Source organism: Dicentrarchus labrax, unplaced genomic scaffold (assembly GCF_905237075.1).
Source record: "Dicentrarchus labrax unplaced genomic scaffold, dlabrax2021, whole genome shotgun sequence".
NCBI classification, from domain to species: Eukaryota; Metazoa; Chordata; class Actinopteri; family Moronidae; genus Dicentrarchus; species Dicentrarchus labrax.
The window spans coordinates 18,193,304-18,209,731 of NW_026136707.1; the positions used below are offsets into that span (position 1 = coordinate 18,193,304).

Here is a 16,428-nt window from a genome sequence, read left to right on the forward strand (position 1 = left end):
GTACATTCTTCCATCGCAGCCTTTAAACCGGGCAGGAGTACCTCAAAGGATACTGGATTATACACCACTGGATCAAACGCACCCATTCTCTCTGAGAGTGTGCCTTATCCTTGAACTAGGATTTATAAACGAACACTTAATCAACGCAAGGGCTGTTTTTGACGTGAGTAGGGTGTTATTCTTTTGTTATCTAAGGCTAATATTTGTGCTGTGTAGACAGAGAGCGAGGACGTCCGTGCTGAAATGTGTGCTATAGAATAGCTATTTGTCATTGTTAACGTAATGAAGTGTTTGATTTCTGTCTAATCAGCTGTCTCTGTCAGACTAAGTATAGTTTATGTTGAGCTGAGGTCAAATGTGCAGACAGCAGCATCTCCTCGCCAACATGTCATTGACATCTGCCACATCTCCACCCATACTGTTGGAGCTTTGGCTTGACTGTGGCTCTTATCTGTTGTTTATGGTTTTATAGAGCAACACACGGTGCATTGTTTGTACCTAAGACAACCAAATATATTATGATCCTCTAAATATTGGCTCTAAATACTGCTTTGAATAGTTATTGGTGCTACAAAACTTGTAGTAATTTTATCAGATAGTTTTAGTCGCTTTTGTAAAACACATGACTGTTGCAACTCAATCAACCTAATGTTCACATTTAAGTATTACTTATTGATGACATTGTCTTAATATGTCTTTTACTTAAACTGCCCTAAGATCGGATGAGGGTTGTTGTATGTATTAAAACTGTTTATCATTTTCCTTTAGAAAGCTTTTGGAAAACAGACATTGCAGTATTTTCTAAAAGTATGAGTAAGAGTGCTTTGGAGTGATAATAAAGAGGGTGTTATTATAAATTATTAAATAATTATTTAGAGGAGTGTTAGGAGCAGATGGAATAAGCAGCTGCTCAGGGCTGGATCATCTTGACAACCAAAAGGGTTTGTCTCAGCATATCTGTAGACTGTTATGTAATCTAAATGAAGGTTTTGTCACAAACAGAGAGACAGAAAAAAGTAATTGGTATTCAGGCTGCTCTTGAGGATTCTCAAGGATTGTGTTCATTAGGTTGTTGTGCTGTGTAACTTAGACTGAACTCAAGAAAAACAAAAATGACTCAGAGGAACTTAAATTCAGCTGCATCATTTTATTTGTTTTAATAATGATTGAGTATAGTTAGAATGGGAAAATCATCAGATGAAAAAGGTGTTTTACTCAAAAATCTGAACACTGTTAGGAATTGTAAATGTAATACTCAAGTATAACTTGTATTTTTACGAACATGCTGTGCTAAAGTACTACATTGACAACCTAGTACAATGTAGGAAACTACAACAAACCACCTAAAAAGTTAATAATATTCTCCTCTGTGTATCTTTGCCATTGTCATCTCCCAGGAGGAGAATGAAGGCCCGTGCCCCTCCACCACCCCCGGCCCCTCAGCCTGCCCCACGCCACATCTTCAGAAACACTGTACCTGATGGAGGAGGGACATCAGGAATGGATGCCAAGGAGAACATACTGAGGCCCACTGTGTATTTACAGCTAACACTACCACAGGGATACCAGACTTCTGTAACTGAGGATGGCAGGTAAGAGGATGCAGAGACGGGCACACAAGCATACATTTACTCTAGGTGTATTATTTTTACATTGCATTTGGCTGTTAAATTACTTTAAACCTAATGTAATTTGCTCATGAATACTGTGTTATGTGACTGAAAAATGTCCATCCATCCATATTTACATGACATTATATCTATAAATAAGAGCAGCTTAGCTATTGCTCAGCAAAACCTCATTGCCAGACAAACAGTATAAGGCCTGTTTGTGCCTTCTGGGTTTGTTTGGGTTGCTGTGCCAGTGGGGCCTTGTCAAGGGGTCCCATTCCCAAACTCAGCACAAGCTTTGTCCCAGAGAGATGACAGATGAAGGCTAACCAGCTAATAGTCTCTGCCCCTAATGAGGTCCTCTTATTTGGGGCAGAAAATCAGGGATTCCTCCCTAGTACAGATCAAACTCTTGTACACTTGTTGCTAGTATGCCATTGGATAGGCTAGCATGTTCCAATGATGGCTGACCCCTGCTATTGACAAACTTTATCTCTGTGCTACTTCTCATTAGTAGTAAAAGTAAATTGGGTTTACAGTTCAGGCTCTGACTATGCTCAGTAACAACATCAGAGCCTGATATTGTGACAGATATGGTCATAATTGTGATAGATAAGGCAGAGGTGTCACATTGTTATCAGTTTATTGTATGAACATGTACAGTTCAACCCGGTCAAGTAAGGTAAAAATACATATTTTATCAGTGTTTTGTGCTCATATTTCAAAATAGTTTTTGTGAATTGATGTACTGTAATATAATACTGTAATATCACTGATAATAATAGGGTTACACAAATATTGTATTTGTCTTCATAGTATACAGTTTTCTTTTCCAGAATTTAAATGTGCAAATGAAATCTTAAAGACACAGAGGTACTTTGTGATCTTTGTGATATTGTGAAAATGCTAGATAACTATATCGTATGTGATTTGAACCAACAATCCTTGGCTCTGTAACATGTCTGTATAAATATGACCCCATGTGAACCACAGGGGTTAAACAGATTAAAAAGTATGTATTCAACACTATATTAGATCATTCATTTCAAAAAGTTATTGTATTTTTGATTAACAAACAATCTGCAAAATCAGCTCAAGAAGCACATAACACAGGACACTGTGTTGGTAGATTGCAGATTGTCGTTTTAGTTGTAGACTGTGTCCATGTGATAGTGATTGTCAATGGTGTCCTTTGTAGTGGTATCTCTCTCAGTTCTGTCATCTGATCTGGCTGTTCCCAGAAAACATTGGAGACTGTCTCTTGGTTTCTTTATCTGAGGATTGACAGGTAGTACTGTAGGCCTTCTCATCAGCTGCAACCCCCCCCAACACACACACACAAACAGACAGAAAAAGCATGAAGCTGACTTCAGAGCTTGATGGACATGAGCAGTATGTCATATCAAAAAGTCCTCTGCAATTTATCTGTCAGTATTTCTCTATGCCACTGTTTTGTAGCTGCTGTTTTATTGTGGGAAGGCTTGTTTCTGTCTAGATAAACCACACTGATTAAATCTACAATATATAATAAGTGGCTTCTCTGCCTTCTCTTGTTGTTTTGGGGCCTTTGTTTTCAATTCTCCTGCAAAAGCTACAAAGACAGCCATTTGATCTTCATGTCACATCTACAATCGCTATGATGTTAAACACTGAGCTCAGTGTTTAATATCATAGTGATTGTGTCTGTCAATTAGCCATCCCTTCCAAGCGCGTCAGGCCCTGTCCCTGTTTTGTTGTATGAAGTAATTACTATTCCCTCTACCGGAGCTAAAGCTAGGTAGCCTCTGTAACCCTATCTTCCCTACTGCCTCTCTCTCTTTCCCTCTCTCCCCATCTCCTCCTGTGGTTCTTTCTTCCAACTCCCTCCCTCCCTTCCTCCCCTGTCTTTCACTTTCTTTCTCTTTCCCTTTCTCTCTCTTTCTCCCTCTTTCAGTAAGGCGCTGATGGACCTGCTGGTCGAGCTGTGTAGCCGCTACCATTTGAATCCAGCATTGCACACCCTGGAGCTGCTGTCACCCGAGGGCCACACTTTGGGGTTCAAGCCCAACGCACTGCTGGGCTCCCTCAACGTGGCCTGTGTCCTCATTAAGGAGAAAGTCTGGGAGGAGAAAGTGGTGCGTAGACCAGCGCCCAAAGTGCCAGAGGTGAGTAACAGTGGAGTCTGATACTGTGATCTGGATGTTCTTTTTGTCATGTGTGCTTTGTACTTTTGATTTTAAACATATCACAGCATATTTAAAAGCTGCTGAAATTGGGTGTGTTAGACTGGACTTGGATTCTTGTGGGTTTTGATTGGAGAGACATCTAATATTTTTAAGAAATTAGTGCAAATTGAGTAATAGGAATGTACATGATAACAAAATTTATAGAAAATATCCTAAAGCTACCAGTGTTTTTTTGTAATGTAGATTACCGTTGAGAAGCCCTTAATGTAGTAATTGTGCAGTCTGCATGTACTATACAGTAATGTCCCTGTCCCTTCTCTACATTTTACCTCTGACTGCTGGCAGAAAGCAAGGCCAGTGAAACCTGTAAGGGCCCATGCTAAGGTAGGAAGCCAGTTGGGATTAAACTGGCCTAGCATGACATTGGAGTCAGTTCTTACTCACTGGTTTTTCAGTCTGGTTTTTTTTTCAGTAAATGTGCCTTTTTTGTCTTCACCTGTATTGCTCTCTGTCTTGTCATCTATTTCTACATCACACTTGCCTATCCACACTTATTTCTACTGATCATTAGTCTTTCTCTCCCTGCTCTCCTCCTGCAGTTTGAATATTTGATGAGTGCCTTACCTTTAGTTACCATGCATTATTTCTCTGCTCTTCTCAGGGCTCACTGGCTGCTCTCTCTCCCTTTGACCCTGCCTGGCCTCAGGCCAGAGTCTGACACTATTTCAGACACTGCTGTCAGTCATCCCTTTTCTCTGTTGTATCTGTGTTTTCATTGTACCACCGGTCTCAGCCGATGTATTGTGATACATTGGTCATTTGTGATTTTATTAGGTACACGCAGCTAAAATGAATGCAGTCTAAGAGGAGAGTCCTGCAATATATCCTATGTTCAGTTTTTCTTGAAATTGTTTGAGAAAGTTTTTGAATCAACTTATATTTAGAGGTGTTGTTTGTGTTGAATCTACCCACACTGATATTAAGGGAATGGACAAAATGTAAGAAACATGTTTCAGTAAGTACAGTTTAACATCAGTATATGTTTTCAAAAGTAACTAGACTGATTCAACAAGCAATTGGACCTTTGGAGTAAACCCCTGACCTGACAGTACTTCTTGATTGTGGTGAAGTGTTACCTCAATCGAGGTGCGGAGCTACAGTACATCATTTTATCTGTCTGATTATCTGTCTGTGATATCTGTCTTTTAAATATACAGAGAGCTCCTACTGTACTGCTCCTTCGTATAATTATTATTCTGTCATCTATCAAAAACAGTTTTGACTGTGAAACCAATGGCTTATCAGAGAGGTCATTAGACCTTGGCAGAAGCCGGCAATCTGAGTGTTTTCATATTTTTGAAGCACCTTTCCCTTTTGTGATACATAACATTGAATGTCACTTCACTTGAAATACAAAAGCCACTAAAGAGTGGGGTGTGTGTTTTTAAAGAGGCTGATACGAACCACTTGAGGATAAAGACTGCTGTACAGAGCATGTCTGTTCTCCATACAGAACACTATGTAGGGTTGCAAGATTGACTACCTAGCACACACACACATGCAATATCACATGATGCATGTATGAACACATATCTGCACACAGGTGTCATCTTTAGTCTATTAAATGTTCCTTTTTCTGACAGCAACCAAAGTCTAACCTTAAGTTACTCATTACTGAAGTGTCTTTATGTCTTTGGATGTCTTTGTCTTTCTCTCGGCCCCCCTCCTCTCCACATATTTTACATTTCACATGTTCTGTTTTTATTCTAAAACTTCAAAGAAAGCAACACACCACATAAATTGATTATACTCTACTATACTATACTATACTCATTCATTCACATTCATTGCTCTTTCAAATATATTAATAACTTATTTGTTAATTTTATGATGGTTTACATTAGATTGCTTGAATAATCAAATCTATCACATCTTTGCTCGGCCAGTCAGTAAGCTTAAGAGATGTGAAAATCCCTGCTCTGTGAATGCCCAATTGGAATATGTCTCCAATGGCCACAAAAATGTGCCCCCAATTTGCCTTTTATCTCCATTTGTTAGACATTAATGTCCATTTTTTTCCACCATTCTCTCCTCTCTGTATCAGAAAACTGTGCGTTTGATGGTGAACTACCACAGCAGCCAGAAAGCAGTGGTTCGGGTCAACCCGGTGGTACCACTCCAGGCTCTGATACCGGTCATCTGTGATAAGTGTGAGTTTGACCCTGCACATGTCCTGCTCCTGAAAGACAGCATCAGTCGTCACGAGTTGCCACTGGACAAATCTCTGACAGAGCTGGGGATCAAGGAGCTCTACATACACGATCAGAGTCTAGGTAAACCTGTCATTTTCTGTTTTGAGGTTCAGTGACTTTTAAATTACTCCGCGTACAATATATATTGTTATTGTTGTTATTTTAAATATACATTTTTGTTGTTGAATTCAATGAATCTAAAATAAATAGAACACAACCTTGATTTATGCTCTGTGAAAGTGCTGGCTTGTGTGAGTAAGTTAAATAAAACAGATAAAAGACATCATCGTTCATACTGATAGGTGCCTTGGCTTGTCGCTTTTGTGTCATATTATCTTGCTGTTGGCCTGCAAATGTCCCCATAGCAGCATACTGTAGCACACGCTATTAGTGATCACAGTGTCTTTGTAAAATGTATGACTTCATATATAAACACATAGATATTCAGTGAAATTAGGAAAAATATTATATTTTCTGTATGGTGTAAAATCAGTAAAAGAGAATAAAACTCATATTGTGTTTAAACAAGAAGCTGAGCAAAGTATGGATATCATGCAAACTCAACCAGAAAAGCCCATTAAAATGCTTCAAGGGCTGTGAGCCACAAAACCAGAATTACATTGTATTCTGCAGTACAGCATGACTAACCATGTAAATACTCTGTCATAAAGTTTTATGCAATCAGAGTCAATATTGTTTGAAGCAGCAGCACGCACGACAGAGCATAAACAAAAATATAAGCTTGTGTTGTGTTTCTTACTATATGTTTATCTAAATGAACCTTGGTAAATACAATTTGTCTCTGGGGGTACAGTAGCTAGAATACAACATCCTTTATCTAGCAGCAAGTTGGATTATGTTCTAAGATCTGATGTTATGGTTCATTACCATGGTAACTGTCCACACCCAGTGATATTTATAGATATTGTTCTTGTCACAGTGCGTCATCTTGGAGGAAAAGCTTGTGATATGTGGTAATGAAAGATATAAGCAGGAACATTTATATAATTATGTCATTTTTATGGTTGATTACATAATGCCTCTTTATTGGTCTTTCACAGTGATTATTAAGGACATGTAACCTGATTTAATGCAGAGTTTCTTCCATTGGTTCAACTCGACCAGTTGTGTTGTGGTGTAGTGCAAATACAACGGATGAATTAATTATCTTTGATACCGGTCAGTTATATATAAGTGATTTCATGTGTTTTTAAAACCTTGTCATGTTTTCCAGTTCTCCAGCCTAAAATGGCTTCTGCCCCAGCTCTTAACTACTCAGGTATTAGTCATGATAAGTATTGTCTGTCTTAGTGTTGCTGGCTCCAACCAAATGTATCTGTTTAACATACCGCTGCTTGCTATTAACCCCGTCTTTTTTACTACATTGGACGTGAATGTTTGCTTGTTTCCCTTCAAAGAAATCATTTGTTGGTTTAATATCATTGTAATTTTGGTACTTAACATCATCAATCCCCGTTATTTTAAAATTACTTATTATGAACATAGTTCGCCTCTGCTTTTTTGGAATTCAAATAACCCAGTAGCACAGCTCTTTAATGGTTAGTTTCACTTCCCTCCCTGTCTGCAAGGCAACAGTTTTATCAGACACATTCTTACTTACTGCTTTGTAGACCATGAAGGTTAGATAGAGGTGGTCTATAAGAAAAATAAAGCTATAGTGCCCTCTGCTGAGGAAACTCAACCAATGACCAATATAAATGCACACAACATTATATTTCTGTTTATCAAGTAAAGCAAATTAATTGGACATAGAAATAAAAAAAAAAGATTATATGTGAGAGTGTACAGTGTTCTACTGTCATGGCAATCCCACTCTCAATTCTGCTGTTAACCTTATTAACCTATGCATGCTGGAAACATTGGTCACTCACTGAATTCCTCACAAACCTTTTCTCTGATTGTGTCTTACTCATTTGCTTTGCTTTTATGAGGAACTTACTATCATGTCCAACCCCACTCCTCCTCCTCTTCCTTTTTGTTTTCTTTTTGTAGACTCTGTCCGCTCCAGTACTACCACTTTGGGCAGAACAGAAAAGAAAGGCCTCCTGGGTCTCTTCCAGTTCAGTAGGAGGAAAGCCAAGGTAAGACTCCAGATATCTTTGTTGTATTCACACAAGAAGTGTATTCATCCCACTCTTTAATTTCAGCTTTTGCAGTGTAATGATGTTTTATCATCAAAGTCATACATACACAATATTGCATTGAAATTAAGGAATTAAAAGCAGCATTGAGGTAATGTAACTGAACATTGTGTAGCAGTGAATTACTTGCACAAGCACTATAAAAAATATGAGTTCTTTTAATCATTTACAAACTAACCTTGAGTGGTGCATGCCATTCATATTCAGATTGATGACTAAGGCAGGCTAAATGCATGGCTGAACAGTTGAATGGTGCATGTTAGCTGTGCCTTCCATTTGCAGACAGAGACAACATCTATGGACATGGATGACTGTGATGAAAAAGTAATCCAAAATACAGACACACAGTCAAATGTAAGTATTACCAACAAATCTGACAATTCCTGGACGTGATAAGTAAAATCAAAGTGGGATCTTGTTTTATTGTGATCTTACCTTAATGTGTCTCTGAAGCATTCCAATCTTAAACTATGGGTGGACACAATAACAGGAACATCTGTACAACCAGTAACAGCACAAACTACAAACAAACCTCTAACATTACCAGAGGGATGAATCCAAACTTGTTTGATGCTTTTTCCACACTTGCAACATTTGGACAAGCTAAGCCAAGGTAGTACTTATTGCAAGATTTCATGAAATGGGTTTGAGGGTTCCTGTTGTTATATCCATTTCTTGTCCATTTCTTGCATGGCTGTTACTCTCTCTGGCTGCTACTCTCTCTGATGTGCTCATACAGCATTTAGTCTGATGTATGATATACAAGCATTCTCTGTTTAAATAATATCCTGTCTACCTATTATATTCATCTTCATGGTAGATGCACATCAGTGATGCTCTCTATATTGAACTATTGAGAAATGTTGATTGGGTGTGTAAGGTCGCACCAGTGCTGCTTCACAAGCACGACCCTTGTGATATTTTTACAGCAGGTACATGTGCATACAGTTGTGCATTTCAGTAGTTAATACTTCTGCAACATTTATTTGTTAAATAACTTGTGGGTTGACAAAAAAGTCAATCACTCATTTAAAAAATCAATAAAAAAAATTGTTGTCAACAAATAATAATACTTAATAACTGTTACAGCTGGTAACTAAATATTTTTATGTTTTTTTTTTAACACATCAACATGTAATTATTTTTGACAATTTATAGAGTAAATGTTAATGTATTAATCGTACAATATGTAATTTCTACCACTAGGGGGTCTCTCACATCAGAACAATAATAACAAATTTGATGACATAGTAATGTAACGTCAGATCATGGGTGTACCCTGTCATTGCATTCAGGTTCTCTGGGTAGGATTCCTTCAGTGTTTATTGTTCAAGAGTTTTTTTTTACGTCCGATGACTAAAATCCTTCATAACATTAAAACATATAGGTAACACCAACCAAGATCTAAAAAGTGTATTGTAAAAATGGAGCCTAAAACAATGTTAACGCATGCGTAAAGCGGGTAAGATGCTGTTGACAGGTGACTGATGAAATGCACTAACCAGAGTAGAATTAGAGCTTTATCTGGGTTTTAACATTGTTGGAAACATTTGGGATAATGTCAGTACACAACTCAACAAAATATACAACATAGGTCTAGGGTTTATAGACATTGTGATTCGGAAATGTTACATGTTATATATTTAATCAATTGTTAAAATAATTATTACACCAGTTACTGATGTTAAAAAGCAATGCAATAAAAACGTTGCAGATAATTATAATCCCAGTGAGTGCAAAGTTAGCATGTCCCATAGAATCACAATAGCACACAATTTATGGGAAATATACCAGTTTGAAACATTCCTTTAAGCTCTGGGCCATCTTCACACAACAGTTAATGTAATGTGGGTAGATGTCCTCCAGAGGGCAGCAACTGTCTCCAGTCAGCAGTGCTCTGTTCATCACAGGTCCAAAGGGGAGTGCTAACAGTGCTGCCCACAGTTCTTGTCCCCATTGTCTTTTCTTTCCTACAAATGAGTACTTAACAATAAAATGGCTATAGGGAATAGTGTTATTTGTACAGCTTATAGCTTTTATCCTACAACCTATGAATGAGGGAGTCTACAGTTTGTACTCTTTGATCAGTCAAGGGTGCAGGTTGTACACAGCAGTCAACAGTATATAACTGGTGATGACCAGCTCAACAAACTGGTCCCAAGAAAGTAAATTAGCTAAAAATAAAGCTTGGAAGCTTTATGTTCGATCATAAAAAAACATCAAAATCTGCAGCGTTTTTTTTTTTTTTTTTTTTTAGCAAAATATGAACTCCCTGCAACCACTCAAGTGTGTGCTTGGAGCCTATATCCATGTGAAACCAGACGTACATTTAGACGCTGCATTAAGCAGCTCTCTACCTGTTATATCCATAACTCAATCTTGTTAATTTGATTTTGAAGCCATGAACCCCCATTCAGCAGCAGCCACTGTGGCTCACCTCAGATCAATATGGCATTTGATTGGATTAGCTGGAAAAACACTGCCTGGCTCACTCTGGTTCACTTCACTATCCCCCAAAGCACAAAGCTTCTGGATTGACTTCTCCACCCTTGTACCTCTTTGTTCTTAGTGTTTCCTTCTTCAGCACTGAGCATCTGGTTTTCCATTACCATCCTCTTATTTGAGGTCTAAGCTCTCTTTGTGATCTTCCTCATCCTTTTGTATTGTCAGCGTCAGATTCATCTGATTACACATCTTCCTTTTGAAAGAAGTACCAACAATGAAGAAAGAAAGGGAATGAAAAGGAAATATGGAAGGAGAGCATGAATTCAACATTCATATAGACTGAGTATGCAGCATTTGCTTTAATGTGAAAGTTTAGAATATATTTGATAAATAATAATATACATTTATTTATAGGAGCTAATTCATATTTATTCATATTGCTATTTCTCAGCCATGTCACCCTTTCCAGTGGGCTTTAATGCAGCTAGGCCTTTTCTCTCTGATATGATTGTTTCTCAACCAGGGAGTGTTATCAGACCACATGCATGAATTCATGGATGCAAACAAACACACACACACACACACACACACACACACACACACACACACACACACACACACACACACACACACACACACACACATATAGACACACAGTGTTATCAGCCTGAGGGCATCAGGTTACCCTACCTTGGCTACATTAGCACTAAAAGCCCAGCCTCTTATCTCTAATAGTTCATTAGGGGCCAAACTACTCTGCGTGTGTGTGGTCTTGAAACCCTATGCTCAGACAGCATCATGTTATAGGGCAGTACTGGTTCTAAAGTAAACTGACCTAAAATATGGGAAATCTGCCTGTTTTGGAGTGGTCCTAGTTTTTAGGCATAGGAGTAGAATTATTTTATCCACTTTAATAACTCAGGAAGGCTCCTAATAACCTCAATGACAAGTAGTTACAGAAGCAACAATTTTGGCAACCTGAACTATTAAAGTATTTTGCACACCTCAAACCTCAAATTCAGTAATTTGGCCACCAATAAACATGATTGTGCCTTAAAATATTTTATACAAATTGGTGGTTGTCTAGGATTTTTTCTTTTTTCTAGGATATTGTTACTCTACAAGCGCACATGGAGGGGCATTTCAAGTACATACATATAAGGTACAACAAAAAGATGCTCTCAGCTCATGAACCAAAAGCCTCCCTAACCGTCTTCTACATTAACATTGAGGCTAACAAATGTTCACCTTTAATATGTACTCTTACAATTAAAAAATAAGATATGGGGCTGTATCAATTCCAACTGGTGTAACACATTTGATGAAAGCAGGTGAATTGTCATCTGCGTGGGTCATTGCAGTACTTTGGTGATAATACTGTACATATATATTTTTTATGTGCCTGTGTTTAAAGAGTATAACTTAACACCTCCTGAAAATCTTGTTTGTGAAGACTATCAGTAGTGATAGTATGATGTAGTGTACTCACAGGTGTATCAGTACACCATTACATCACTGTTGGGTGAGGGTACAGGTACAGAAGTGCACACCTCTAACCATGCTCAACCAGCAGTGGTGCTGGGTGTGGTCAGAGATTAAATAGGCTTGAAACTTTCGCCCTGAGAGGGCAGTTAAACACTGCACTTCAGCCTGGTTATTCCTTAAGTAGCTTGTCATACACCCCCATTTTGACCTTCTCAATCACATGTATTAAACTAAGCTTGTAAGTCTCGTACAAATATACAGAAAAACAGCAAGTTGTGATTAATTTAATTTGACACGCCTCAGTGTAGTCAAACAGAGTGGTTTGCTTTACATTCTTAAAGGAGAAAGTTTCCTTGTTAAAAGTAGGCATAGGAGGATCCCCCTCTGTGCTGAAGTAAGACTAACTTAGTAGGAAATGATTCTGATATTTTGATAGGCCACTGGAGATGTGACTGTAATTTTTACATTTACATGTGTGGTTTGTAGTAGAATCAGTTCTTAAAGCACTAAAAGGCAATCCGCAGAGAAACAGTATGTGAGTCATCTGTTCAAGTTACCAACTTTTTAATAAGAATTCTGCTGTAGGTTTGTTAATTTTCTTCCCTCACCGTCTTGACAGATTTCAGATTGTTTACCAAAGAGAAGGAGTAGAAGAGAGCGGGTGAAAAAGTCAGACAGAGTTCATGTGTGAGAATATTATATTTTGGTGAGATGAAAACAAGCTTCTTTTTAGGATTCCAAATGGAAATCACATCAATCCTTCACTTCCAACATTTATTTTTTGTTCTGTCAGTTTCCATCTGCCATCTACACCACCTCCCCCTTGCCCTGCTCTTACCCTTGTCAATCACACAGCATAGTGACTGAATGGCTGAATATTTAAATGATATTGTTCTGCTCTAAGCTTAGGTTGTACTGTGTTAATGTTATGTGATTTTACCTTAACTTGTTTCTGTAATGTTTTGTTTTTTTTTTTTTATGAATCGCAGATATATTAGGTGTTACCTTGGTTATAGTCACTATAAGTTGGATTTTCACTGATTCTTAGAGGTAAGATGTATATGGTAACAATAAGTGGTGAATGATGTCTCATTTCTCAATGGTAGTAAAAGTATCTCTTTAAGTGCAGTGCAAGGCAACAGGTTCCCCAATAAAATATTATTTTGCATGCTCTAAGAATCAAAATATATATATAGACAAAACATATTTTTACATATGTGAAGTGTCCCCAATGTAAAAACAAAGCTGCAAATATGTCTACTGTACTGCTCTCCTCAGGACCTTTTTTCAATACTATTCTTTTCCCATCCCTCCCTGCTGTGAGATGTTCTAACCTGGTCCAATTAATTCTAATGACCTGAACTTCATGTTCCTTTTTGTTCTGCTTTTATGCTGTATCCAAGCATTGTCTGAATGCATCAATTAATCTGCTTTTAAACACTTTTCTTTTCTGGGGGTCAAATCATAGGGGTGCAAGTGGTGGTTTGGTTCCCCTGTTGTGCCAAGGCTCTGTACCAAGCTGAGCCACGAGCACTTTGGGCTCTCTTTGATCAAATGTTGAAAACCATTTTTTGTACAAAGCTTTTGTCAGGAGTGGCCACCCTGTGACAATGCGGCTGCACTTTCAACTTGGTCAGATAGATATTGCACTAATTGTTGTGACTGAAACATGGACTATACCTTCAAAAACGTGTGCATCGTCATCATCATTTATTTCAGTCAATCAATTTTCATCCAGATTCTGTGTTTTGTTGTTCTATTAGTTTATTGTGATTTACAAGACACATTAGTGGACATAAGCTATCTCTTCAAGAGATACCTGTGTACAAAAAATAAACAAACAGTTTAAGAGAAGACAGGCACACACACATTAATCTCATTCCATTTGTGTGCAGCGTAGTATTTGAACCCACTTTTTCCAAGTTCTGTGTGAACTAGAGGTACAGCTGATATTAAAATGTCCTGTGACGTGACATTCTAAGTACTGTATTGAAATGTAACCCAAGAGGAGAGGTATGAGAATTATTGTGATCTAAATGCTTCAAATAACCATTGGAGATTTGAAATTTGAAATGTTGGTCATGGTCATGTCTCTGACAGCTTGTATACATTTACACGTTATATACTTACATATATATTTGTTAGTTTGTCCTCACTTTGTTTATTTTCGACATCACCCACAGGGTTCTTCAACAGTGTCCGGGATCTCCAGCATAGAAGATCGGCCCAGCACCTTGGGCCAGTCTCAATCTGCCATGAACATATCGAGAATGTCTCCCAAGTCTGAAAACAAGAAGAGGAGGGCTCCGGCACTACCCGAAGCCCCAACACCCTCCATGGGACATACTTTTGACGGCTATCAGGTGAGGGGATACATATGTTGACTTTGCCTGTGTTGGTCAGATTTAGACACATCAATGCCTCTTGTTCCACTGTAAAACGTACGTCCAGTGTGGTAAAAGCACAAATACATACCTGCAGGACAAACACTAAATCTGACCATCTCACACACATAAAAAATGTATACAGAAAGGATTAGATTATTGTATGAAGACATACTGCATCCACAAATAAAGTCCAAAAACACAATGTATAAATGGGACTAAAATGGTGACACAACCTATTTTTTTCACCTTGGAAAAAACCCTGTTATGTGAAATATCTGAATGCCTCAGCTCTCGAGATTGACTTGAAGTAGAACATCTGAAAGCTACAATTTGTTTGACGCAGCCTTCCCTTTGGGTGTTTTGGTCTCAGATTCAGGTCCTCAAGGTCAGAGTGACCTGTATCGTCTATGTTAGAGGAACAGCTCCCTGCAGTCTCATTATAGTGTTATGGCAGCATGCTGGGAAATGTTGTTTAGCAACCAACATCCTTCCTCCCTTCCTCTGATAATAAGTTGTGTTTTATTGGAGGAGCTAGTGTTCTTGGATGGATGTTATCGAGAGGAAATGTTGTTCTCAGGACGCCATGGAGAATGGTGTTATCCTCTTTAGCTTTAATTAAGTAAACTGAACTGTGCATGGAGGAGCGGAAGAAACGCTTCTGAGAAATGTAGTAACTAACTGGAGGTGCTACAAACATAAGCCTGAATGATCTTATTTACAGTGTACATAGATATTTTTGTCCATTTAAGTTTATAATGGTAGAGTGAGTTTAATAATTGTGTAGCTTCAGTGGACCGTATGAGAAGGTATATGGCTGGTTTTCATTATTAGCTAAAATTCTTTATTGTTCATTCTAACTTTTAAATGATAGATGTTTGTTTTTTTCATCTATTAAGCTGTTCCTTATAGCTGTTATGATTGTTTTTAGTACTGCAAATTGTAGTTGTGCAGAGGGGCATAGTCATTTTACTGTCCACCTGTCAGATTAAGAGTTATGAACGACACTGGAGCTGAGACACCAGTGGTAGTCACAAGGGTAGCTTCACAGAACAGCAGTTGGGAAGGTCATCTAAGGACTTGTTGACTGGTCTAATAATAGATTTCTCCATCTCGCTGTTATGCCTTCTCTGAACTGTTATCCTGTCTGAACATAAAAGTCTGTGAATGTATATTCAGTCCACTCACTGCAAGGTCATGCTTTGGTTCAGAACACCTCATGTTTCACCTCTCTGTTCTCTACTGTTGCTTTTTGAGCTTAGAGGTTGAAGACAGGCGGCTGTCACTGTGTTCTGCTTCTCTTATCAACACTTTAATTCATTATAAAGGAATGACAGTATAGCAACAAGTCTGTTAAAAATTGGAATTTACTTGTTGATTTGCATGTTTAACATTTAAGTTGTAACCATATTGATTGATAGGTGAATATATCAATAGATAGGTTGGTTGCCCTTTTCCCCTTAGTTTCAAATACTTATTCATTGCACTGCTTTTTTGTCAGTGCTAAGCCACCGTTGGCCAAGTTAAAAGTGTTTCCTCTGATAAACACTGTCACCAGCTGCTTCTTTTCACCCTCCAGTGAGCTTACCCATGAGGGCGTAACACGTAGAAGGATCCCTCCTGGTCCAAAGGTGCATGTATCTGATCTGAACTAGCATTCATTGCTAGTGCAGTGATGAAGGTCCTACTGCAGTGAACTGAGCTCCCAGTTTAAATTACTGGTTGATTAATTGTCTTATGTTGTTTCATTTGGTGCATGTGTGCATATGTGATTAGCTAGTGTCATCTGAGGACACAACTGAGGTGTTAGGTGTTCAGAGATTAGCAGCACGCCTGGCCTGTGTTTGTTGTCTGAATGTGATTAGAAAGGGTTTAGTTTCATGACAGTGAATGGTGTCATAGCAGCCAGGTCTTTATAGGATAGT

General features: G+C 38.2%; 1 protein-coding gene across 9 annotated transcripts in view; it reads left to right on the forward strand.

Annotated features, from left to right (window-relative positions):
- Positions 1-16,428, forward strand: part of cobl (cordon-bleu WH2 repeat protein) — a 57,682-nt gene that overhangs the window by 12,207 nt on the left and 29,047 nt on the right. For 4 of the 9 annotated variants that reach the window (XM_051406832.1, XM_051406839.1, XM_051406833.1 and 1 more), the window contains 8 exons: positions 1,398-1,592; positions 3,544-3,754; positions 4,121-4,159; positions 5,880-6,108; positions 7,262-7,306; positions 8,041-8,129; positions 8,472-8,543; positions 14,303-14,482. In XM_051406832.1, the coding sequence (XP_051262792.1) occupies positions 1,398-1,592; positions 3,544-3,754; positions 4,121-4,159; positions 5,880-6,108; positions 7,262-7,306; positions 8,041-8,129; positions 8,472-8,543; positions 14,303-14,482 (1,060 nt within the window). Of the gene's footprint in view, positions 164-1,397; positions 1,593-3,543; positions 3,755-4,120; positions 4,160-5,879; positions 6,109-7,261; positions 7,307-8,040; positions 8,130-8,471; positions 8,544-14,302; positions 14,483-16,428 lie in introns of all 9 variants that reach the window. The other 5 variants (XM_051406836.1, XM_051406840.1, XM_051406834.1 and 2 more) reach the window with 4 other exon arrangements.